Below are 24,801 nucleotides of genomic sequence, written 5' to 3' on the forward strand. Positions count from 1 at the left end.
TGAATAAACTTGTGATTATGATCTGAAGACAGTCACAGCCAGTGAGCTGTGTATAAGATAAAGCACTATATTGGTAAGAAATGGATATGACATCAGGGGATACTATGAATTGAACAAATAAACAATAATTAAGACTGCTACCTTGTAGATATACAAAAGCCACTGGTGTAGTTGTAATTGTTGCAAAACCAGTTTATTTGCAAAGTAATGTAGTACAGTGGAATCATTTCAGCACGCTAAAATACAAAAAACAAAGTTGATAATGTGAACTGACAACCCAGTCTGCATGAATAATAACGCTGGTTTAGCATTATCTGAAAGTAACAAATAACAGAGTGACTTCAACTTACAGTCTTATTAATTTAGACAACATAACAATCTATAAAACAAATCTACAATTGGTAGTATTAGACATCAATAAGTAAGAGAAATGACACATGCTCACCCAAAATTCACTTCCTATGCTCATTACGCTCTTTTACAAGGCAATTAGTAGCAAGCACACAATGTATAGGAGCTGTAAAATGTGCAAACGTGAATAATTACACAGGTGACGAGCTCAACTCCTGACGGACACCTCAGTCCAACCAAAGTCACAAGAAAATGGACTCCAACTCCCCGTGTTAATTTCCTCTCTGAGGTAGCCCACAGCATCATGGGAGATGGGTGCACTTGTGTTCAACAGAGCGACTACTGCGGTGGCTGTCAAACACCAGCAGCTGTCTGAGCAGACACTGGCTCTGTAGTGACACTTAAAAGTTTCAACATATCCACAAATCAGACTTTCCTGTCATAACCAAATTTCTTTACTGTGCTCACCGATGCAGTTTGTAGAGTCAGTGCCTTGCTCAGTCACTCAACATAAATGCTGATCATGGTTAGAGGGATTCGTTAAGCATCTTCGGTTTGTGGTTATGCAAATGAAAGCGTTGCTACTAATATATGTATATATGCATTACTAAGAATGATGCAGGTAAAGGAAGTCTCTATATCGCTTGGTGAGTTCCTCCAATTGGTCCGCTGGAAGAAAAAACAAGAAAAACTTGTAACTACTCCGCAACATAGAACAAGTGCATATGTGAGAGTGCGTTAGAGACGATGTTCACTTACGTAATGTGCACTTCTCTCCGCGGCTCCAGTAGCGAGGCTGTGTTTGTATTTTGCTCACTTGGTCAGTGATGGTCTCAGATGCTTCTGACAGCTCATTTAGCATTTCCAACTCCTGAAAAACAAAACAGAAGAGAAAAACATCAGTATGACACACTTCAATGTGAAAGGTCTTATGAGGGATCAGATTTTGCAGGTGATACAGCTCATGTGTATATTAGAGATCTCTGCAGGTATCTACATCTACATGACATTATTAAACTGTCTATATTTTGTCCACCTACCGTGTTGCAGGCTAGGAGCAGCTGGTGCACTCTCTGGAAGATTTGTGTCTCTGCGCTGAGACTGGGGGGCTCTCTGTCGCAGTAGGCTCTGAAGTCTGTTTCGTAGACGTGCACGAAGGTTGCCATCAACTGTCGGAGGTCAGACAATGCCACACGCAATGCACATGGAGAGAAGACGCTGGGACTCTGAGCTTCACCGTGCAGAAATTCACACTGAGGAAAACGAGGAGAGAGAAGAAAGGAAAGCACAATAGGATACTATTTATCAATAAGCAACTAAAACATACAGTATGTTTAACCAAATCTGTGGGAGCTATGCCTCGGCCTGAAACAGCAAAACATTTTAATATATGCTCAGTCATTTGTGACAAACTCAGGACTGGGATGGAAATAATCTCTGTTGCATTCATCTGTTTTTTTTGCTCTTCCATGTTGCTGGGACAAGCAGCCACATGCACACTGTACCTCTGACTGCAGCTGCTCCAGTGCTGACTGCGTTGACTGAAGGAGGGCTGTAATGTCAGCCGCCTCTTCCCTACTCGGCCTGTGAAAAGACGACTTGTGGCCCTTGCGTAAAGCTCTATACGGTGAGGAAAAGGAGAGAGAACAGTGGAAAAGTAAACAGATCAGGTAAAGAGTATAATATGAAGACAGCAGGGTTGATCAACTTGGAAGGAATTGTAAGAAAGCAAAGAGCATAAAAACAGAAGGAGGAGATATGTGTGTAACTGGAGGACAAGGAACAAAAACTATGTTTACTTAATGTGCGCAGGCCAGGGGTCACATGTGGGGTTGAGCATGTGTGTGAGGTGGGGCAGATTCTCTTCAGAAAAGAGCTCATCCAGCAAAACGTCTTCATTCGTTTCATGTTCAGCAGACTCTTTCTCTGAGAGCAGAGTTAAGAGGACCTCCAAGAACTGCAGCTGTCGCCACGGGTCCACGCGGCCCTGAGTGTGGGAGGCAGGGCGCAAACACTTACTTTCAACAACAACAACAGCATCTGGTCTGTTCTTCTGTAGCCGCATCTACAGCGGCTTTACACTCACCACAATCAAGTCCAAGTCATCTGCTTTGCACAGCATTAGCTCCTGTCCGAGCCTCGCCATCTCTGTGTGAATATAACAACAACAGCAAACTACAACAGGCGTACAGTTTATCACAGCTTATCACAAGTTCAGCGAAGTAAATGTCAAAGTCAAGTATTTTACACATACCCACTGTCACTGAAATTATGTCTGTTCTGTAATATCTTACCTCAAAATACATGATACACGATCAAACATGTCACAAATTAAAGAATAAAGCAACATAAAGTGTCTCAGTAAAGTGCTGAGACACCATGGGCCGCCAGAACAGCCTCAATTTTTGCGAATTTCCTTCGGGATGAATAAAGTATCCATCTATCTATCTATCTATCTATCAATGCACCTTGGAATAGATTCTTCAAGTCTCTGGAAAACTATTCTTCCAACATATATTGAACATACAGAGAGTTATTACATAGGGGTTGATGTCCATATAGCTTTCATTACAAAGAGAAATGCACATTTGAGAGTTCATTGGTGCAAAAACCATGGGCACTGGTCTATAGAGATGTGGGGAAAAATGATCCGGTCAAGATGAGTCATCCTAAGACACTTTATGTTGGTTTTGCCATAAATTTCTCACATGTCAGTAGTTTTAACAAGGAGTCCTTGTTACCTTTATTCAAAACATCTTGGTCTTTGTGTCTCAGGGAGGACGCCTTCAAATTGGTGAGGTTTGGATTGACGCTGTAAAGTGACAGATAAAGAAAGGGTGGAAATTTTATTCTACATTTCATGAAGGATAAATGACTTCAGCTGTGATGAGAATTACTCAATCAGACTTTGTTTATGTAGGACTCTTCATACAAATACGTGTAACACAAGGTGCATGTATCTATACAAAGAAGCTGTTGAAGGTACCTGCAGCAGATCCACGCCAGTATGTCGCTGCGGTGCTGGGAGGGAGTACACAGCAGCTCCAGCATACTGTCCGTCTCCTGCAGGTACAGCCCGTCCACCAGGGGACAGGACACGGCCTCAACCACACCAACACATGGGACATTAGGCTACAAGTCGCTCAACACGGTGGCGAACATGAAAGTATTGTGGTGTCCTCCATTTAGAGCAACAGCAAACTTTCATCTACACCCAAACAAGCTAGCCCCAATTAGCTGCCGTCAACATGAAACAGGACAGACTATGTTAACAACGAAACTGCTCAACTGAGGAATAAATGTGTGTTTTCCTATTATCGTAACTTGACTTTTCATAGTATTATGACTTAACTTACCTGCAAATTTTCGAAAATCTGTTTTGCAAGCTGTTTCTCTTTCAAAGCACCCGCCATTTCCCCCCCTAATGTCTGTCTCTGAAAAATGACGTTTGACGTTTGGGCGACAACTTCAAACGCCATTTCCGATATTTCATATCAGTGGAGGCTTATTTTCCCCAGTTATATTTTAATTATATTGTTTTAAATTCATACTCATGTTTCTTTGTACGACATTATGTTGAGCACGTCTCTGAAATGTTTGTGTTTTGGAATGTATTATCAATAATTTTTTTTTTTTTTTTTTTTTTAGGATCGTCATTTCCGGTGTGCGCTACACTCGTTAGCTAACAGTGAAATCAAAAACAGGCTTCACCGTGCTGTCTTCTTTGCCACACATCATGGAGAGTGGCTGTTAAGGCGATTTTCTCGACTTAAAGTGTGTTGTTTCCTTAAGGAGCACCGGTTCAGTCTAACGGGCGTCGTTACGACAGGAAACATGAAGAAAAAGAGCTCGGCGAAACGGCGCCATGTGGTGGCGTGGATCAACAAAGCCGAGTGGGATCAGGTGCTGGAGTATTTGTACTCCAAGGACTGCGGCTTGCAGAAGTATGCCTTGCAGAGGGTGTCTGCGTGGAAGAGCAGGTACGCCAACAGCACGCCCGTGGCGGTGGAGAACACGGCGGACCTGGTGCGGTGCCAAGTCCTGGACCGCTCCGGCCAGCTGGACGGAGACGACCTCATCCTGCTGTACGGCACGGCGCTCGTCAGGTTCGTCAATCTGATCACGGAGCGCCGACAGGGACGAGTTGCCCGGCCCCTGAGATTGCTGGCGGGGACCTTGAACATCCCTGAGTGGATTGTAGACCTCAGGCACAATTTCACACACCGCAAGCTGCCTACCTTGAACTGGTGTCGAAAAGGCTGCAAGGTTGTCCTGGATTGGCTCCAGCAGGAGTACTGGTCCAGGCAGCTGGGAGGGGGGCTGAATGAGGACTGGGGGTCACAGTCAGATGGGGAGGATGAGGAGAGTGAGTTGAAACAACAGGAGGATGCGCTCATGGCAAGGCAAAAGGAAATCGAAGCATACAAGGCTGCACGGGAGCTGTTGATATCCTATGAAAAGGAGCAGTACCAGGCGTTTGATGGCCTCCCTGAACAGAGGAGCCTGTGGCCGGCTCCCTTTGCAGACATGAGTTGGATTCTGGCTGAGATCAAGCAGTTTGCTCTGGAGTCCAGTGAGACACTGACTGATGTGTTGATGGAAGATGGGTTTCTGGTTCCCACTGTTGAACAGCTGGAGTCGCTCGGCTGTGACACTGTAAGTTCCACTGCCACCCAGCTTCCTCAGACGTTTCTGCGTTTTTGGCTGCCGCTGCTGAAGATGCTCAACTCTCCATCCTTTATTCACCTCCTCCTGGAGAAGCTGTTTGTCGAGCTTCAGCAGCTCTCCAAGGAGCCCAGTAATCACAGGTGTTTCTACATCTCTGCTTGGATCTCAGAGGTCATCCTTTGCAACAGCAAGAGATTTGAATACCATTTTGAGACAAAAGGTCAGAAGAAAGCCAGAATGAAGGACAGGATTTTTGTGAACCGCATCCAACTGAGGTGGCAGCAGCTCCTCTCTGCATGTCTAGATGCTCCGTGTGTCAGCACGCCTCACCTACTTCAGCTGATCCTGGATGACATGGAACATCCTTTGCCTCTGGAAACCAGACAAGGGCTCCTTCAGCTCTGCTCCATCTACACCCAGACTGCACACTCAGAGGATCAGCCAATGTCAGGGCAGAAAGAGCAGCCTATCTACACACTGGAGAGCTTACATGAGAAGCTGCAGCATTCCAGGCGCCAGAGCCAGTCCCATACCCAGCGCTCCAGGACCGACTCGGAGAGGAGCGACGCTTTTCAGGAGCACGAGGGAGCAGACGCTCAGGCTGACAAGGCAAAGTTGCTCCGTGGTTCTCCTTGGCAGGTTTGCACAGATCGAGTTCAGTGGAAGAACTATCCTCTTGGGAAAGCCCCAGGACAATCAGAAGACCCCTCCTGCCTCATGGTGGACAACTACTCAACCATGACTGTGTTTGACCAGCCAGTGGAGCTGGAGAGCACCGCGTCACACATTGCCCCCGGAGTCTCAGCACCGCAGAGAACAAGTGAAGGTGCTCTGTGGACCCACAGTGACGTCAGCAAATTGAAATCAGGACTGCAGCTCTTTTAAGTCATACTGTAATAACTGTAAAATATAAGTTCAAACTGCTGGCTCATTGTTGAATTCTTGCTTTTTGTTGTTTTGACACGTCAGGAAAACACAGGGGAAATAACTTTGGTTACAGTAAATGTACTCTATTATTACAGGAAACCACAGCTTAGCAGAGTTTACATAGTCGCTGAATAAGGTGTAACATTATACTTAAAACAAATCCAAAATTCAAAAAGACAGAGCTAAGTGCTGTGTCTGTCATTTTTCCAGTATGTAACTGTCCAAAGTGGAGCTGTGGTGCACCAATATTTAGCACTGCCTTTGTAAAAATAAATAAATACCATGCACTCCACACAGTAAGACGAGGTGATGAGGCAGAAGTGGCAGTTTGTTCATTCATTGTGCACATTTTTTTTTCTTACACTTTAAAGAAACACTGTTCTGTCATTGTTCCTGCTCTGTTTTCACTGTAAATACAACTGAGAATCTCTCAGCAGAGAGTTTGGGATTGGATGACTCCCAGTTGGAAGTGCTGCCAAAGGTGATTTTGCAGTATTTGCAGTATTGTGAATATTTACATTTCATCTTCACATGTACACGTTCAATAAAGCAATTTTCAGTTAAATGAGGTGAAAGTGTTGTGCATAGTTCATGTCTGTAATGTGTTTTGTTTTGTTTTTTTTTTTCATGCTGTTGTCCAGAGAAATCTGTGCTACTGCTATATGGGGGCAAGTGTTTGGAAAGTCTAATGTGGAAAACATCAGTTAAAGCATGAAAAGGCAAGCTGTTTGTACTATATTGCACAACACTAAAATAACAATTTTTCAATCCATAAGTGACATCATTCCAGGTCAGAAATTATAAATGTATTTCTGTATAAAAACCCAATGAACCCAGCTGAATTGCTTCATCATATTTATGAAAGTGTAACTTAAAAAAAAAAAAAAAAAAAAAAGTAAATATTTATTTATTTATTTGTTTTTACTCTGATCCAAATCCCTTTAAATTCAGATTAAAAATAAGCAGCAGCAGCATGGTTAACTGTCAGATATGTATAAGCTGCATAGTTGTTTTCATGGAAAGAAAATGTTATGGTGAGAATTAAAATGGGGATGAGACATGGCACACTGTAGATCCAGCTCTGAAGTAAGCTAAAGTAACATGGAACTTAGCTCAGTGATAATACTGGACTAATCACAATTGACTAATTGCTGCTGTACAGTAGGAGAAACACAAAAGACCACAATCTCAGACCTTAAACCAGAGCTAATACTGAATATATGCCGTGAAAATGTCATTTGCAAAGTGTGCAGGTCCACGAGTTCATCAAAATGTATCACATTCTTTATTTATTTGCAAGGCTTTTAATTTGAATGTCGTGAGCGGAAGTGCCGTGTCTCTCCTTCCTCCCAGCCTGGCGGGTCTCGGCGGTGACCGTGTGGAAGCGCCATTGTTCCAGCTACAGTTTTATGTTGTAGCCGTGGCGAACGATCCATAACGAACAAACCTGCATCCTGAGACTCAACACTAATACTTTTCAAAACTTTTACTGCTCAAACAAGAAGGTAAGTGCTGATTTGAGGAGTGAGTTTGTCGTCTGTAGGTTGCTGCGTCACTCTAGGTTGCGCTGGCTACGTTAGCTCCGCGTGGCTTGTACGTTAACGTTAATTCTGTGTACAGTTTATGTATTTGATCCTCTGGCTGAATAACAAGCCAAATCTAGCCTTAACTCGTAAAACACTGATATCTAGGCTAGCTAACCTTTGCCAAGTGGCCTAACATCGTCTGCAGGGCGGAGTGCTCGGTGTGTTTTCCTTAGGGCCGAGGTGAGTTAGCTAACTAGCTTACGAGCCATTGTTAACCGCCTCTTGGATAATAACAGCTAGTCCCAGGTTAATGTTAGTTGTCAAATAGAGGCCAAACTTAACGTTTTGGGTTTCATTGCTGACTTTGTAAAATCTTACAAAAAGTTTGGATAGACAAGGTGAATTAAACGTTAGGTAATGCCAAGTGCTAGCCAAAGTTCCTGTTCTGCAGGCCTGCTTCAACCAACGTTGGAGTTACGTTGCTGCTAAATTAAGCGCTGCTTTTTATAGCTGCCTTGATTGTCTGTAAGAAAATGGTGGCTGTCAGTTATTCTGAGCAAACTTAATTACAATATGAGACCCATTTCGGGAATTACTTCAAGAAACATTTAATATGCCACAAACATTTTTACATAACCGTTTATTCCATTCCGAAGTTTTTTTTTTTCTGCATTTTTAAGACTTTATTGCATGCGTTAACACAGTGAATTTACTGTTCACTTGCAATGATTGAATCATATCAGGTTAATCTAGAAAATGCGTATGTGTTACATAGTATTAATACCACCTATCTGTCTTCACAGTTGAGGAATTCCAGGATATCTTCTGGAGAGTGTGCTTGTGCTCCCGTCCACAAGCTACAATGATCACCAGAAGAAGAGGCCGTACCATCAACAATACCGAGGTGCAGTCTGTTGAGGTTGAAGTCACAGATGCTGTGGAGACAGTAGAAAATCTCCCGAGTCCATCAGAGTGCCTGCCATCTGAGGAGCTCAACACAGACGGATTTGAGCTAGATGATTTATTTGGAATTGAAGACCTGAAATGGACATTTGAAAGAGATGCAGTCACCCCATTCTTTGATATTGGGCTGACCGAATTGGGTGCGAATGATAATGATTCCACAAATGAAACATCAACCCCATCTCCAGAGAGAATATTTCCTGACCTGAGGATCAAGCGCAGACAAAACCACTCTGGTCACATGATCAACAAAAATGCCATTGCTGCCAGGTTGAATCGTCTCAAGAAGAAAGAATATGTTAGTGGGCTGGAGAAGAAAGTCGGCTTTCTATCGACCGAAAACCATGTGCTCAAACAGGAAAATTCCCAGTTGACCAAGAGAGTGGAGGAGCTGGAAGATGAAACCAGGTATCTGAGGGCCGTGCTGGCCAACGAGAGCATGTTAGCCCAGCTCTTGTCCAGGCTGAGCGGTGTGAATGGGATGAAATTATCTTCCTCACTTTTCCAGGGGTCCAACTCAAATGATCACGACTATGCACTCCCCAGGAAACGTGTGAAAGTGGAGGAGAAAGAGACATCTGGTGGCGTGTGTCTGCACGTGGACAAGAACCACGTCTCAGTGGAGTTCTGCACTAAGTGTGCAGAGAGTGCAAGCACATCACTCAAAATGTAGGGTCAAGTACTTATCTCTGTTTTCAGATATTGAGACTGAACTTGATAAGGCTCAGTGTAATGAACTTCATGGGGATTGATGAACACTGTTGAATTAGCTACGATTACCTAAGAACTTCTGAATGTGCATGTTGTAAAGTGTGATGAAGCCGATTGAGTTACACGTTACTGCTAAACCTTGTTGACAGTTTTCTTCTAGGTAATGGTTGATCTGCCATGCGGGATGAGTGGCTTTCAGAACACCTTTGCCTGCTTGACTCCATGGTAAGCATCAGACAAGAAAAGATGCTCCTTTTGTTTCTCTCACAGGCTTGAGGCGTTCTGCAGTGACATTAGTACTTATATTTTTCTTGTTCCCAGCTAGTTAATTTGTCTTGGATTTTTGTGTTGAGTTCTGAAAAAAAAAATGCTTTGCTCTTTAAAAATGAAACTGTAAATAAGGACTTAGGACAAAAGTATCTTAAACATAATAGAAAAAGCTGTTAAGATGAAGGTGAAGGTTCACAAAGAGTGATTTAGTCGCTGAATCTTAATTGGCTTTCAACCTGGAATTGTAATGATCCAGGAAGAGGATTATTGAAGATGCTGAATTTTGGTTAAAATTGGTCTCTTTGTGAACCAGCACCATTGTACAAAAGAATACCTTTCATTTAGCGCCGCCTATTTTTCTTTATGCTAAAGTGGATTCTGCTGTTGGAAGTGGAAGAGGCTGGACAAGCTGCTGCCAACGTGGCCTGGTATTTTTTTAAAGGTAGTATCGGTAACAAATGGTGTAAGTGACTACATTATACCAAATTCTCCACAACATCTTTATCTCTCAGCAGTGTAGCTCCTGCATCTTATACTCAGGGGTGACTACAACTGCTCCATTCCTTGTAGCAACAATAAATTGAGGCTTTATGGTCTCATAATTATGTCTTGTATATATTGACATTTTGGAGTGTAATTGCTTAACTCTTCCAAAATGACCTGGTTGAAATGGTTAGTCACCAGTTTTGTATATGAAAGTCTGTAACAATGTTAATGTGTATATACATAATTTTGATCTGAATAAGCATTGTTTGAGGAACATGGAGAAATGTTTGACAAATAAATCATATTTTCATTATTCTTTCAGTTAAAAATATCTGCTCTGCGTCTTGTTCTGTGCTGTTTATTAATGCATCTCTCTTTCTCTTCCTGAACAGCAAGCTCTCTGCAGATAAAGGTCTTACTTTTCCTGAACATTTGGGTCAAGTCTGGTAAAGGTTCTCAGAACAAAAGACCAAGAAGGCCAAAGCTTTACACTTTTTGGTTAAAGGGAGACACCACTGAATTTCAGCATTCACATGTTATTCCAGTTCCTTAAAGGGGGTAGTTTGGAAGTTTTGACAGTTTGTATGAGCCCCTGATCAAAAGCAGTATTGATAATCTCTGACAGTTAGTTCTCTAGTTGGAGATACCCAGGCCTGGAAGGACAACAACAGCAACAGCTAGGATGAAAGTGATTAGTTCAGGCTCCAAACCCATGAAGTGTCATTTGCTGCTCTATACAGTTATAATAGATTCTCCAAGTTTGAGCAGTCAGCTCCCTGCCTGTTGTGAGAACAAGCGCTTCAGCAGGACTGTTTTCAAACATGAATGAGCTTGATTTGGCCCCGCAAACAACACGATTTTGAATGACAGCCAAAAGCTTGAACGTTTTTTGATTTGATTTTTTTGCTACTTGTCGGAACTACTTTGTTTCTGTATCACTATGCAGAAACTTGCAAGGAGAGTAAGCAAACAGTGCAGAGGGGGACTGTTGTGTGGTGATATAGAGACAAAGTAGTTCCACCAGTTAGCAAGCTAGAGGACTGGAGAAGACCATCGATAATTGATCCTGAATGAAAATGCTGTGCAGTCCTTAAGAATGTTTTTTCTAACTTGGGGTCACTGCTCAAAATCATGTTTGCGAGGCCAGATCCATTTCATTCATTTTGGAGAACCATTCCAGTGAAGTGCTCGTTCTTAACACAGGCATGCAATCGATGGGTCAAACTTGGAGGGTCAGCTACTTATGGAGCAGCAAATACCACTATATGGGTAAGAACCTAAACTGTTGTGGTGTAAGATGCCTTTTGTCATTTAGAGTGACCAACAGGCCAAAAACATACACAACAGAATACACCATATCTTGTGTATTTTTGCTGCATTACTGTGCTTTCAGACTGTTCCTGATATTGGAACCATTTGGTAAAGAATACCAGTACTATTATGAAGTGGAGCCTGATAGCATTTCACACACCCTGCACAGGCGACCTGCAGACTCTGCTCTGTCTCGTAAGGTTGGGGTTCAAAATAGCTCCAATATGCAGTAAGATCAGCACAGAAAAGCAGTGAAAATACAGATTATATTTTCTGTTGTGCACACTGAATCTTCATTTTTTTGATTGCTCTACTGATCAAAAAGTTGGTCCTGTTTGCTGCAGCTCTTGTCCCTTGATCTGGGGCTGCGATCTCTGCTGGCCCAGAGATTCCCAGCCAGAGGACTCAGTGCTTGAGATTATGTCTGAGCAAAGTTAACATTCATGGTCAGTATCTCAAACAACCCCATGTCAGAAACTGCAAACTATCCCTGTAGAGTGAAATACACAAAACTCAATGTGCATGTTGTTACAATCCTACACACCGATGCCAATATCTATGTACATGAACCAGTCTAGCATTTAAAAAAAAAAAAAAAGATTTTTGAAAGTTCTATTCCGCCATGTCATCTAGTGTTAATTTGTGTGGCTCAGTTTACCAATGAGGAAAGATTAATTGACCCTAAAGTTTCCCTCAGTGTACAGGTGAATGGTGCTTTCACTATGGCAGAGGTAATTTAAATGATCATTTAAATTAATTATTTAATATTGGAGGAAGATTTGCTCAGCTGATTGGGTTTCTTTACTGGGCTCTTCTTCCTAAAGGCAGTTGAACACGTGGCTGGTTGTTAACCTCTTATGAACCAGAGCGGAGCTGTAAGTTTTTAGGCCATGCTCTATCTCTCAGCAGGGTGTTCAAGGGCCTCCAGACCTTGAATGTCCTGCTGGCTAAATCAGTCTTCCTTCAGATTAATTCTCAAGATCCACTTGTACAGTTAGCACCCAAAGTACCATTCACAAACATTTATTGCCAGAAAGATAAACGAGGCAGCATTTAATTAATTCAAAAAGTGTACTCCATACACTTATATGATATTCAGTTGGCCATCATGAAGTCTTCTGTGGTTGCGATGGAGTAGCCTCACTTAGCCCTAACAAATTATTCTGAAAGGAACAGGCAGACAATGGCAACTGTGATGATTTTTGTAGTTTGTGCATCAGAATCTGGCTCATGGAACCAAAGATGTGCTGTGATTCAGCCTAATGAGTGTTGATCGTAAGTGACATCACTGGTTAGGGTGTGTTCCTCTTGTGTTGTGGGAGTCATGTAAACAGGCTGTGGTCATGGTCTTAGACCAGTGGAATAACGTGAATTCTGAAATTGACTGGTAGTTCTCTTAAAGGAACAATGTGTAGAATTTACAGTGATATTTGGGTAGAAATGGAACTTAGTATTCATATATTTTTTTTATTAGTGTACAATTATGTGGAAATCAGAATCTGTGCGTTTCCTTTCGCTTAGAATAAGCCATTTATATCTACATTAGGGTGCGGGTCGACTTCCGCTAGGGCTGCCATGTTGTGCTGCCATGTTTCTACAGTAGCCCAGAACGGACAAACCAGACAGGACCTCTGGAGAGCGCCTTTCGCGTTTGTGCAAATGCACAGGTAGATCGGAAGTCGGCTAACGAAGCCGGGTATATATTTTGTGCCGCACGCAGGCTTGCCATTTCGTCTTTCGAGGACTGGAAGAGAGTGTTTTGAGAGTTGAGTGTGAGAACTTTGATAAATGGAGGATCACACGTATTATTCAGCACAAGAAAGAGCGAGGAAGGGCGAACCTTCCCCTTCAAAGAAGCGAAAACGCGAAGAAGCCAAACGATTTCGAGACAGATGAAGACAGAAAACACGAGTAAACATCGGCGTGGCCTTTCCCAGGTGGAAATCACTAATGAGGGACAGACAGTTCAACAGTGACGCCGGAGTCGCCTGCTTTCTGCTTCACAGGTAATGTAGACTCTCTGTGTAACTGCTACGTTACGTGGTGTATGCTTGCTTTAGCTTGAACCTGGCCATGGGGATAACGTTAATTACCAGCACAAGTAGCCCAAGTTACCATGTTGTCACTGTTGAAAAATATTTACGAAGCCCCCTGCCCCCGGGGATTAGTCGAGAAGACGTGTAAATGTTTGTCCTGGCGTTACAAATCCATGCCCACGCATCGGGTGTGCCATCGGGTTTGCAGTCCGTGGGCTCAAACTACTCGGGCACGAATTGGTAATCAGGCGGTAGGCACAGAGTTCCAAACCCAGGGCACAGATTTACGCGTGGGCCTTCTTTCCCGCAGACACCGGGGGGCTCCGCACAATATCATGTTTTTAGTTGATCTACCAGCAGTGCTATACTTGATTTATTTTGATATGTTTGTAGAGAAAGCCTGATCCCCGCAGGTTGGGACACAACAGAATGTGCGAATGTATCATGTAGCACTTATATTCTTAATGTTGCTGTTATTTCTCTAGCTATGAGCGAGGTCCCGCAACATCGACCCCTATGAAGGGAAAAACCCCTCAAGGCCAGCTCCAGCATTGTCCAGGATAGGTACTTCAAGTGGGACAGACAGGCAAGTAATTTCAGTGAATTAACTGTGCCGTCCTAATATGTTTGATTATAAGTAAAGTAGCTTATTTATAAGTTTTTCTTTCTAAATTCATGTTTCCTCTCCGTATGTGTGATATATGGATCATCATCACAGTCTTGACATGTGGCATGGTGCCAAAAACCTGGCCAAAAAAATTGCTGCAGTAAGTTTAATAAGTGGATCATGTTATTACCTACATATCTGTCTTAAAATTGATTTGCCTTACATCAGTATTCAGCAATGTGACACTGATGGCAGAGATTATGCACACTTTCATTTTAATCAAAGACAGCAAAAGTTGATTTCTGGCTGAAGGTGTGTTAATACCCATGTCTAATACTATGTTTGGTTTGTTTGTTTGTTTGTTTGTTTGTTTTGTCTCATCAAGGCAGCAAAGATAAAAGGACAGTCCCTTCTCCTCAACTGGCTGAAAGACATCATAAACCATTTTTGGTGGTGCTGTAAGACAGCTGACACAACCGAGGAGTTTCTTGTAGGCACACAATTTATATATTTTTTTTCTCTCAATAAGTTAATTCAATGCCATATAAATGCTTGATTTATAGTGCTCTTGGTTTTCGCAGATACTGTGGACTGGTATCCTTCATCATGTCTGTAACCATCACACCTGGGAATATGGAAGCTGCCAACATGACCACCTGGAAGACACTCGTGAAAAGGAGTGGATCAAGAGGGACTCGAAGTGCCACAATGCGCTGGTGGACATCGTTTACAAAATAAGACATAATAAGCTCTTGAAATGTTTTGTCTGTTTGACACTAAATGCTGCATTTTTATGATTGTGTGCCAGCAGATCTATTGCTATTGTCTACATAAAAATGTGTGGCCTACAATTTCTTTATAAATAAGTCTTTCATTTTACAAATGTCAGTATTTAGTTTTTTTTACACATTTTTGGTATCAAAATTGTAAGGTACACTTGTCCCTTGTAATGAACAGTACATGCATACATTGTGTGTGGCAATATGTCACAGTGACAAATGATAGTAATTAAAAGGTAACTGCAGTACTGTCATACTTACCATATAATTATATATAAAGTCACTATATACTAAGTTTATGTTTACATGTATATAATTGCAGTAAATAAAGCACATATATTTGATGATTGTCTTTTTTTATTGCACTTTGAAAAAACTTCAATGGAACAAATACAAATGAATAAATAATTATAAAAGCAAATGTATAAATATAGAGAATAATAACAATTATAATGAATTAAAACTATAACCGTAACATTTTTTTGCCTTCAAAAAAGTACCGGATGTTGATATTGTTTTGATGCCCTGATGATGGACATGCAGGTATGTAAGTACTTGTGGTAATGTATGGACATACCAGAGGGCCTGAAAGGAAACTCAGATGCCAGGTACGAAACCAGTGTAGTGTCCTTGGGGATCAGGGAACCTGTCCCTGATCCTCCAAACACAGCAGCTGGGGATGACACGTCGGTTTCCCTGCCCTAAGGAACCATGTTGCCAATAGATGAAGTGTCTATAGGCAGCATAGCGGTACTCCCGGTTGTCATCTCCAGGCCCACTGGCTTGGCCTAATACCGTAATGTCCTCCCGGTACTGCCTGTGAATACGCAGAAATCCTTCAGTAAGGCAGTACTGGGAGAAGTGTGGTAATAGGCTGACACAATTATTTGGATCCTGGCCACAGCACTTCCTCTCTAGGTCCGTAGGCATATCCCTACAGTTACCACAAGTACACCATGGCACCCCTGGCACTCCAGCAAAAGGTGGGGCACCATGCCTGCGCTGATACATCGCCAGGGCATCAAAAACCAGGCCTGGCTGCCTCTCCAGAAGCTGTGAGGTGAGCTCCCTGTGTTCCTCAAGGGTCATCTCCTGAAGAAATTTCTGAGGAAATAAAACCCAGGAAAAACGCAAATAAGTTCCATGATGTCAGTATGGTAATAACACTGTAATAGTTTGTAAGCTGTCTAGCATGTTGTCAACGTCTAAAACAATGACAGGCATTTACAAAATACCAAAATATCTCTTCATACTGTTCTTGTAGTGTGTAAAATGATTTATTTGCCTTCAGGGACGGTTTTTCCTATGGGCAGTGTGGGCAACTGCCCAGGGCGCAATCTACTTGGGGGCGCCCGCAAGAAAAAAGAAAAAAAAAAAAATCGCCAGTTTTCTAGACTACCACATTGACCCGCACATGCCGCGGTACAGTCGGCAACAGGCGGGCCGGCCGCGGCAACGGCACCGGTACCGCGCCCACCCGGTCAGGTCTGCAGGATCTGACAGGTGAGCTGCCTGATGTCGGCCGGTGCCGCGGCCGCGGGGAGGTAGGAGTAGTAACATGAAAGGGCGCAAGCCAGTAATTTCGCCTAGGGCGGCAACATGGGCAGAACCGCCACTATTAACGTTTCCCAAACAATGACTCACGTTACACTGCAATAACACATCGACCTACAAATTACAGTAATGTAACCATTGAGCTGCTATATGAATACCACTTTGTATTGTATTGGTACTGTTCATATCGCACAGACCAGATAGGGAAAAAAAACATACAATAAAACCATTTCATAAGAAACGTTACCGACCTTGGTCGCTTCTGTTCGTCGGCTTTGCAGGGCCTCCACTCTCTCCTCATCTTCATCTCTAGAAGATGCCGCTCCGGCTCCTCTCCCTCGACTCGCCCTGCCCGCTCCACCACGTCTTCCTCTCCGCCGTCTCCCTCTCCCTCTCCCTCTTTCCTCCGCCACATTACCGGGAGGTCTATCCGGTCCTCTCCGCTGCAAACCGAGGGGGGGAAATCGTCCTGCTAACTTCCATCACTACCAGACGACTTAGCTAAACTTAGCTTGTACTTGCATGCGAACCAGCTAGCCAACGTTAGCAATGAACTGCTATCACAATGCGGAACAAGTAACAGTAATATTAGCGATATTACATATAGACATACAGACAACACGAGTCATAAATAAGTTTTATCTAAGCGAACCTCATCACCCGACGTCAAAGACTCATTGAGACTCGATGCACCCGTAGATGACATGATGGCACTTGTATGGCACGCGAAGGCCTCCGTAGCTGCTCCTCCTCGGTCGGAAAGGGAGGGGGAGCGAAGCGGGGTGTTCATTTGGTTGCAATCTGCAACGTCAGCGCTAGATGCCGCTAAATCTTACACACAGTGTGTAAAATTACACACTGTTCCTTTAATCTCAAATACTGAATAAGCAATACATAAATTAAGTTATTAAAACAGACAATCCAATCTCAGTCCCTATTCATTTTTAATCATAGCTCCCTGTTTTCATTATTTTTTAAATACATATTCAACACCAGCATTTCAGATGTTGCTTTCTTTACAAGCGTTTACCTCAGGTGTAAACCAGTCAAATATATTCAGTGTGCATCTAGTGCAGGGGTGTCAAACTCGTGCCATGGAGGGCCGAGAGGCTGCAGGTTTTCATTCCAACCAAAAACTCCTCCAGGTGATTTCACTGATCACCCTACCTCCAAACAGAGAGGCGGGACTAATCAGTGAAATCACCTGGTGGAGTTGTTGGTTGGAATGAAAACCTGCAGCCTCTCGGCCCTCCATGGCACGAGTTTGACACCCCTGATCTAGTGTATCTGAAAGTGTTGCTGAAGTAGCATTGTAAGTGTAACTTCTTAAAAATGCTGTAAGCTCATAAAACTTGTTAGAGACTTTAAAAAGCAATGGAGAATTTTTATCATTGTCCGTTTCATGGTTGACTTTAGCAATTATACAAACGAGTTTTTATTAGAAGGGAATCTTCATAATTTTCTTCCCCAGTGATTCACAACAGCGCCTTGGCAGCATTTTCAAATGCAGTGGATGTTAAGGTCTTCTGTGGTAATAAAGTCATGGAATGCTTTAAGGGCAGGAATTTCTGGTGTATTTCAGTCAGGGCAAGAGTAAAAAAAACAAAAACACACTGTTCACTGCGTTGGCCAGTAGTTTTCAACAAGCAGTCACACTGAGGCCCAGTAGCCATCACTGTGTTCACTGATGTGCGTTTATGATGTAGATTTCATGCACCATTTTATTTAAGATGTTAGAGTTTAACAATCAAGTTAGCCTTTGTTCGGATTCAGAAGTGCTCAAATAATACAGGTATAACCACTGGGAGGTGAATAAAAAGCTTGCCACACAGATGAAGCTGGGATCCATCTATCCTGTGAGCTGGTTTATGGGAACCAAGACAATGCAAATTTTGCCTTTTTTTTTTAGCTCACTGAAACTGGATGTGAGGTGGAGCTGTCTGCTGAAGGAGAGCAGTCTGCCAGCTCTTACACACTTTGGCTCTATTAGCCCACCTGTAAATACACGAGGCTACTCTAAGTTATGACTTATCGACTTATCACCATGATGAGGTGAACAACTATGAAAAGGATGGGCTGTAGAAGTTTTTTTTTTGGGGGGGGGGGGGGGGGGGGGGGGGGGATCTGCAGCTACACAAATATCAAGATAGTCCATTTGAGAATGATACCAGTGAAAACACTGTAATGTGATTACAAACTTTGTTTGAGTATCTCATAATAGAAAGATGGGCTATATCAAGTTATAATTGGGTAAATAAATAACCTGCCCTCCACCAGCAAATTTTGCACAGTACAGGTGAGTGCATCTGTCACGTTTCATCAAAAAATGATAAATCATGATAATTTTAAATTATATACATTTTATATACTGATTGAAAGATTTCCAGATGACAGGGAAACTATAGAATGGTGTTTTGGCATTGGACACTGATAAACAAGACCAAATATGCCTCACCCTTTAGTCTCAGTGGCATGTTTTAACCAAAACAGCAATCTGCACGCCTTACAGAGGTTGAAAACCAATAAAAAATGGTTATTATGGAGCTTATGGATGTATATATCCAGATCATATACAGTGCAGAGCTGATTAGGTATAGCTGGAAATTAATATAAAAAGCTGCCTGTGGCCCGTTCACTAAAACATTCCTATCTGTTTCCATCTGAGACTACAATTGTGTAGGAGTTTAGGCTCTTTTTTTTTTTTTAATACTTGCATATTTATATTTCACTGCCCTCTGCTGTCAAAGCTGCTCCATTGCTGTTGCAGAGGGGAGTGTGAAGCAGTGTGAACAAACAACACAGAGCCACGCAGACTTTGTCAAAGTTATTATTGTAGAATACTTTGATGTATTTTTTTCTTTCATACAGACAAAAGGTGTTGGACTTATTCCCAGTAAATTCTCTTAGATTTCCATACAGTTTTAGTCTACAGTATACAGGTGTGTTCTTCCTCATATATAGATATTTATTTGCTTAAATAACAGGCAGGTAACTCTTTAATATATTCAATAGTCTTTATATTTTTTTCTTCTTTTTTTGTTTGTTTTTTGGTCTTTTTTTATTTCAGCACAGTTAAGGCTGCATTTTCTGTCTGCAGAACAGCGCTGCAGTGTGCAAGAAGAGGGACCATTCCACACAATATTTACAACAGTATGTATAATGAATAATGTAAAATCTCAAATTTCGTCCCGTTGTGACATGGCAGTAAACACTTGGAGCAGATCTAAAAGAGCAGCCTAAACAATGCAAGCGGGGGGGCTGCATTGCACTTCTGCAGTCTCTAGCTCTGCATCACCCTCCAGTTCTCCATCCTTCCTGGGTCCCCTCTTTGCCCAGTCTTGTAGATCATAATGAGGTACGTTTGTATCTCCTGGTCTCTATTTACAGAGTGGTATCTCTGGTCTTAAGAGAGACTAAGCATCTCCACACCTCTGCACACTTCAGGGGCTGTTCAGTGGACAGAAAACACAGCCCTCAGAATATGCTCAGGAGAATGTGCAACTGTCTTTTTTTCCATCAGTGGGAGCACCGGTGGAGAAAATCAAGAGTAATAATAATCAGAATAATAATAGTAATATACAAGCGCTTCCATTTTGTTGTTCCTCTCTTTACAAAAAGCAATAGGATTAAAAGAAAGAAACATCGAAAAATAAGTAAATAAATGTGTAACAGGAACTTGGTACCTGTAAATCAAAGATGCACATGTGCACATTTGGGCGATCTGTACAGTAGTGGTGCAAGTTGTACAATAATTTATAACTTTGATAGTAAATATATTCTTTTTCACATTGTGTTTTCCCTCCTGTTGTCTCACAAGATCATGATGCAACGTGGCTGGACAGATGGACAGAGATAGCTGGAACTGGACAGTCGAATTTACACCACTGTAGTTTATCTGCCAGTTGGCGTGTCTGTTTGTGTGTGCGTCTGTGTGTGTGTGTGTTTGTGTGTGTGTGTTTCATAGACTGCAGAAAGCATTGACAGAGCTGTGCTAAGAGGTGCTGAAATAGAATAGATCAGGTTAGACTTGAACAGGATCTGGGTGTGTATGCGTGTGTGAGAGATAGAGAGAGAAAGAGAGAGGAGAGCAGATGTGGAGAGATCATAGCATACAGTAGTGACAGTAGCCTAAATGATTTACCAACACATAAAGAGTGACATTAATGATACCAAATGCATGCTTCAAAACAGACAGACCAATACAATGTCACCACCCTCCTGCCCTCTGACAGGCCAGTTTTTTTTGGATGGCGGCGATGATGATGAGCATTCAATAAGACAAGAGTTCTAGAAGACAGGTAAGGGTGTTCCCAGAGAGCCCTGCATGCATCCAGAAATAGAACTAGCAGGACAGACATGTATCTCTCTCTCTCTCGCTCTTTTTGCATGTGTTAATGTCTGCGTCATACATTTATTTTCTAATTCTATGTCTGGGTGCAGCTGCTGACATGGCAGTCTGTTGCATATTGTCTGCCCCTGCCTTTTTTCTCTGGTGGTGGGACCAGTTGATTACTCGGGGATACCAGGCTCATCAGGAGACAACTGAGGGAGACGGGCGAGGACGGGAAGGGGGAGGGTGGTGGTGGAAGAGGGGGAGAAAGTGGGTGGGGGGCGGTTGGGGGCCCAGGGCTGCATTGCATTGCAGTCACGCTCCGAGGCAACACGACATCAGCGGTCCACCCACACCTAGTGCAACATGGGATACAGGAGGGCACTCTCACACCCGGTCTGGAATGTGATGAGGTCGTTTGGAATGTTATGTTCCATGGAATGTCGAGGTGGAATAGGCGAGATGACAGTGGAACGTAATGCCATGAACGCTACACCCGCTGTCGGATGGGCGGCTGTCAATATATGTTCTGTGATTTTTTTTTTTCTTTTTTCTTTCCTTTGGTAGGGATCTATTCGTGCAGTCGTGTCATGCCCTGTTATTTTGGACCGCTCCAAGATAACATGGCATCTTAAGGTGCCCGATTAACAAACTGCACAAATTGATGATGAGGAATGCACATTATTCACTAAAGTAATGAAAGAAGGACATGACACATGAGCTTTCATTGGTCAGAATCTGTGTGGGCTTTCAGCCTGATGGCAAGAGTGAAAACTGACCACTGAAGGGGATCGTTCACATAATCAGACACGTCCGATTGCTTAAGGAGACAGTTGCTTCTCAGCGGTGGTTTCTTCAAAGTGACTGGACTGAACAGGTCAGATGAAACAGAATCTCTGTTGCCATGTATCCACAACACACACAGAGACGAGTAGAGGACAGTGGTACGTGACAGAGACGACCCGATGAGCAGGAAAACAGGTGGACGTTTGCACGAGCACATGTAAGTCTTAAAGGGCCATCGCCTGTGCATTGTGTGATTGACGGTGTTTAAAGGGTTAATGCTTCACAAGCATTCAGCTTCAACAAAAACAAAACAAAAACGAACAAAGGCTGATATACCCAACGACAAGAGAGACAGACGAGAAAGAGCGGAGGGAAAAGGCTGGAAACAACAAAAGGGGACTGAGGAACAGCAAGAGAGAAGATGATGGAGCCAGAGAGAGAAAAATAAAGAGGCTGGAGGAGGACGGCATCCTGGGCTCGTCCAGAAACAGTGACCATACGTACTCATTGACATGAAAGGGGGCTGCAACCTAATTTCGAGCTGTACGGGGTGAGTGTATGTATACAGGTGCACACCACAGAGTCAAACGGATGACAGATACTGCCCACTGCATCATCTCACAGCAGGGCAGGTGGCGAAACCGCTCATGTGGACTTATGGGGTGGCATTCAAGGACTTGCAAGTCAGGCTGGAAAAAGAACAGCGATGGCCATGAATAGTTCAGTGTTGTCACTTCCCAGACATTGAAATTATATATATTTTCTCCTCCTTTTGTTCTATTTTTTTTTTTTTTTTTTTTTTTTTTGCAGCCGTTCTATAATTCAATTACTATTAGGTTTAAATGAACAGTATCCTTGTTTGCAATTTGTTTTTATGTTTTTTGTCAGTTTTTTTTTTTTCAGAATAGACAAGACATTACACATACACACATAGAAAGAGAAGACAGAGGAATGATACTTGAAAAATGAAAAATGAACATAAAAAAGCTTGATGCGGAATTTTTGCATGAGAGCTGACGGAGTAATCGAAATGACTGAACAAATGTGAAAGAGAGAAATGAATGAGCACCAATAAATAGAGAAATAAACGGACATGGACGAATAAATAAACGGAAATGAGATGCAGTTAAAGCTGTGACAAAGCGTCAGATATATCGCAAGCAAATTTCAAAGTGGCTGTAGATCATAACCAGACAAATGACAACAGTGGTGTCATGGTAGGTAGGCAGGTAGTGACAAGAACACTAATGAGGAACACCAATAGAAACAGAGTGAGTCAGCCCCCATAGCCACATGGCCCTGTTCTGCTGATGCTTTGTGGGATATGCAGTTTTGATCCAACTGTGCCCATTGCCATCCCTCCCTACCCCACCGTTGCTCCAAGAAAGCAGCCAGAGCAGACCTGTGTGTGTATGTGTGTATGACAAGTGTGTGTGTGTGTGTGTGTGTGTCTGAGGTCAGGGTGGGGTGGGCGGGGTCTCGGGGGGACGTGATAGAGGGGTTCAGGGAGGTTTCGGGAGGGGAGAGGGGGTTAAATTGAGAGGGCTGGAGCAAGGGCAAAGGGAGGGAAAGTCGCAATGTTCCCAGGGAGTTTGCGAGAAGAAGTCTTCAACCATTGTCCACTCCCTCCTGTACCTCCCTCATCCTTCGCTCCTTCCTCCTTTGCTTGATATAAGGGAAATCTGATATGATGAAAATGTCTTCTGTGAGTCCTCAGCCCTCTCTTCCCCTCCCCTCCCCTCCCCTCCCATTCCCAAGACTCCGATCCCCCGTTTCCTCCGTTTTCCACCCCAGCCCCCCCTCAGCTCAGTCATAAGGAGGTCTCCACGCAGTAGAGATGGGCCAGGTGAGGGGGGGGAGAGGGGGAGGGTTTCACCAGCCTGTCCCTGCCGTGATGGTTGTGGTGGTGTTGGTGTTGGTGGTGGTGATGGGGGTTCCGGTTGCTAGGAGTTACTACGTTGCTGCTGTTTCTGTTGCCATGGGCGACGGATGAACTGATGCTGCTGCTGCTGCTGCTGTTGTTGTTGTTGTTCCTGTTGCACGGGGTCACCGGGAGGCTGTACTGGCGGTAGGGTCGGGTGGGGCGGGTGCGGGCTTGGGGCTGGGGCTGGGTGGGAGGGGGTGGCGGCTTGCGGAGGGCCGGGTGCAGGTGCTGGTATCTGCTGAGCTCCGACTCGTCGTCCACGTCGGTGTCGTCGATCAGCGGGATGTTGTGGATGAGGTCGTTGATGAGGAACTCCGGGTGGGCCATGAAGTTGTGGATGGAGTTTCGGGATTCCGGTTTCTCCCGGCCCTCGTACAGCGAACTACGGAACGCTTTCACCACTCGCATCTGCCAGACAGAAGGAAAAATGAGAGAGAGAGTAGAAAACAGAAGAGTAAGTGAGATAGGAGACAGGGAAAGAAAGAGGCAAGGGAAACCCAGAGACAGACAGATGCGTCCTCCAGCAGACAAACAGACTAACAGACAGACAGGTGGACACTCAGGGCCAGGTGGCTGAAGTCAGGATTTATCCCAACAGTTCCCCTCAAGCTTTCTGACTCCCAAAGGTCACATTGGTATTTCTGTGTGCTCTCTAGAAGAGTATTCGTGGTTGGGTATCCTGAAAGGACTGGTAGGTACAATCATCTTGCAAACTGGACTTTTAGTTACAAGCTACAAACATTTCTTGGAGGCAGTGGTATTTGCTAATCCATGTGTGTGTAATAGATCCTCCAAATTTGATCTGCTATCTTGTTGCCTGTCACAAGAATGGGTGCTTCACCAGCAGTGCTGAATATTTTTTTTTTCAGTTTGTTGCGGATTCATTATCAATGCTTGTTTCCAGCCCTCTTGCTTGGTAACTGGTGGTACTTTGTTTCTGTATCACTATGCAAGATGTTTGTTAACACACCTGGTGGATATAGGTGTTGTGTAGTGACACAGAAACAAAGCAGTTCACTGGTTAGCAAGCAAGAGGCTGGAAAAGAGTGCTGCTAATGAATGCCAAACAACATGCATTGTAAATTTACTGGGCCGGATTAATTTCATTTATTTTGGAGACCAATAGCCTTGGTGAAGCGCTCATTCTCATGACACAGGAGGACCTGATGGGTCAGTCTTGGAGGATCTATTACCCTCACAGGGAGCAGTAAATACCACTATATGGGTAAGAACCCAAACTGTCACTTTGAGCCTCAGTGGGTAGAGCTAAAAACATGGAGTGAAAGTTGGCTTACTGGCAAAATGGAAAAGCAAAGAAGGAACCCTGAATCGATTACATGAATGTGACGATTACATTCCTCCACCACGAAAGGATTGTTTGACAGAAGTATTGGACACACCATTTTCACCTGTACGTCTCATGTAAAGATTAGCTAATGATTAGTCAAGTCAAACAACTTTTGTTGAAGTTAGAAGTTGGTTAATGTTAGGGTTAGGTTTAGGCAACTAAAATTTCGGTTGGAGCTCGGCAACTTAACAGTTTGGTTAGTTAGAGTAAGGTGCTGATCATGG

At 43.3% G+C, this 24,801-nt stretch overlaps 5 protein-coding genes and 1 long non-coding RNA gene across 12 annotated transcripts in view; 3 read left to right on the forward strand and 3 right to left on the reverse strand.

Annotated features, from left to right (window-relative positions):
• Positions 1-168: 168 nt before the first annotated feature.
• Positions 169-3,853, reverse strand: haus7 (HAUS augmin-like complex, subunit 7). The gene is made up of 9 exons (XM_030055645.1): positions 3,708-3,853; positions 3,338-3,453; positions 3,093-3,163; positions 2,438-2,499; positions 2,151-2,338; positions 1,857-1,971; positions 1,392-1,604; positions 1,111-1,222; positions 169-1,020 (listed from the first exon to the last, which is right to left on the reverse strand). Exons 1-9 carry the CDS (start codon positions 3,828-3,830, stop codon positions 959-961), a joined length of 1,062 nt encoding a protein of 353 aa, XP_029911505.1. The 5' UTR covers positions 3,831-3,853; the 3' UTR covers positions 169-958.
• Positions 3,854-4,014: 161 nt separating this feature from the next.
• On the forward strand, positions 4,015-6,514 carry las1l (LAS1 like ribosome biogenesis factor). Its single transcript, XM_030055644.1, has one exon. The coding sequence runs from the start codon at positions 4,186-4,188 to the stop codon at positions 5,902-5,904; it is 1,719 nt and encodes a 572-aa protein (XP_029911504.1). The 5' UTR covers positions 4,015-4,185; the 3' UTR covers positions 5,905-6,514.
• A 761-nt stretch (positions 6,515-7,275) lies between these two features.
• crebzf (CREB/ATF bZIP transcription factor) lies at positions 7,276-11,811 on the forward strand. 2 transcript variants are annotated; one of them, XM_030055593.1, is made up of 4 exons: positions 7,276-7,451; positions 8,276-9,104; positions 9,296-9,371; positions 9,789-11,811. In XM_030055593.1, exons 2-3 carry the CDS (start codon positions 8,335-8,337, stop codon positions 9,315-9,317), a joined length of 792 nt encoding a protein of 263 aa, XP_029911453.1. In that variant the 5' UTR covers positions 7,276-7,451; positions 8,276-8,334; the 3' UTR covers positions 9,318-9,371; positions 9,789-11,811. The 2 variants fall into 2 exon arrangements, with proteins under 2 accessions (XP_029911453.1, XP_029911454.1); XM_030055594.1 differs by having other exon boundaries at positions 8,276-9,371.
• A 2,057-nt stretch (positions 11,812-13,868) lies between these two features.
• On the forward strand, positions 13,869-14,909 carry LOC115361897 (uncharacterized). Its single transcript, XR_003928463.1, has 3 exons — positions 13,869-14,016; positions 14,242-14,346; positions 14,438-14,909. It is a non-coding gene; the product is annotated as an uncharacterized LOC115361897 (long non-coding RNA).
• A 323-nt stretch (positions 14,910-15,232) lies between these two features.
• On the reverse strand, positions 15,233-16,661 carry LOC115361896 (P2X purinoceptor 7-like). Its single transcript, XM_030055595.1, has 2 exons — positions 16,441-16,661; positions 15,233-15,739 (listed from the first exon to the last, which is right to left on the reverse strand). The coding sequence occupies exon 2, from the start codon at positions 15,722-15,724 to the stop codon at positions 15,233-15,235; it is 492 nt and encodes a 163-aa protein (XP_029911455.1). The 5' UTR covers positions 15,725-15,739; positions 16,441-16,661.
• Positions 16,662-19,000: 2,339 nt separating this feature from the next.
• The window catches only part of atp2b3b (ATPase plasma membrane Ca2+ transporting 3b), a 43,216-nt gene continuing 37,415 nt past the window's right edge, over positions 19,001-24,801 (reverse strand). For 4 of the 6 annotated variants that reach the window (XM_030055119.1, XM_030055120.1, XM_030055117.1 and 1 more), the window contains one exon: positions 19,001-23,637. In XM_030055119.1, coding sequence (XP_029910979.1) covers positions 23,116-23,637 — 522 coding nt within the window. In that variant the 3' untranslated portion in view covers positions 19,001-23,115. The remainder of the gene's footprint in view (positions 23,638-24,801) is intronic. The other 2 variants (XM_030055122.1, XM_030055121.1) reach the window with 1 other exon arrangement.

This window comes from Myripristis murdjan, chromosome 7 (genome assembly GCF_902150065.1).
Source record: "Myripristis murdjan chromosome 7, fMyrMur1.1, whole genome shotgun sequence".
NCBI lineage: Eukaryota > Metazoa > Chordata > Actinopteri > Holocentriformes > Holocentridae > Myripristis > Myripristis murdjan.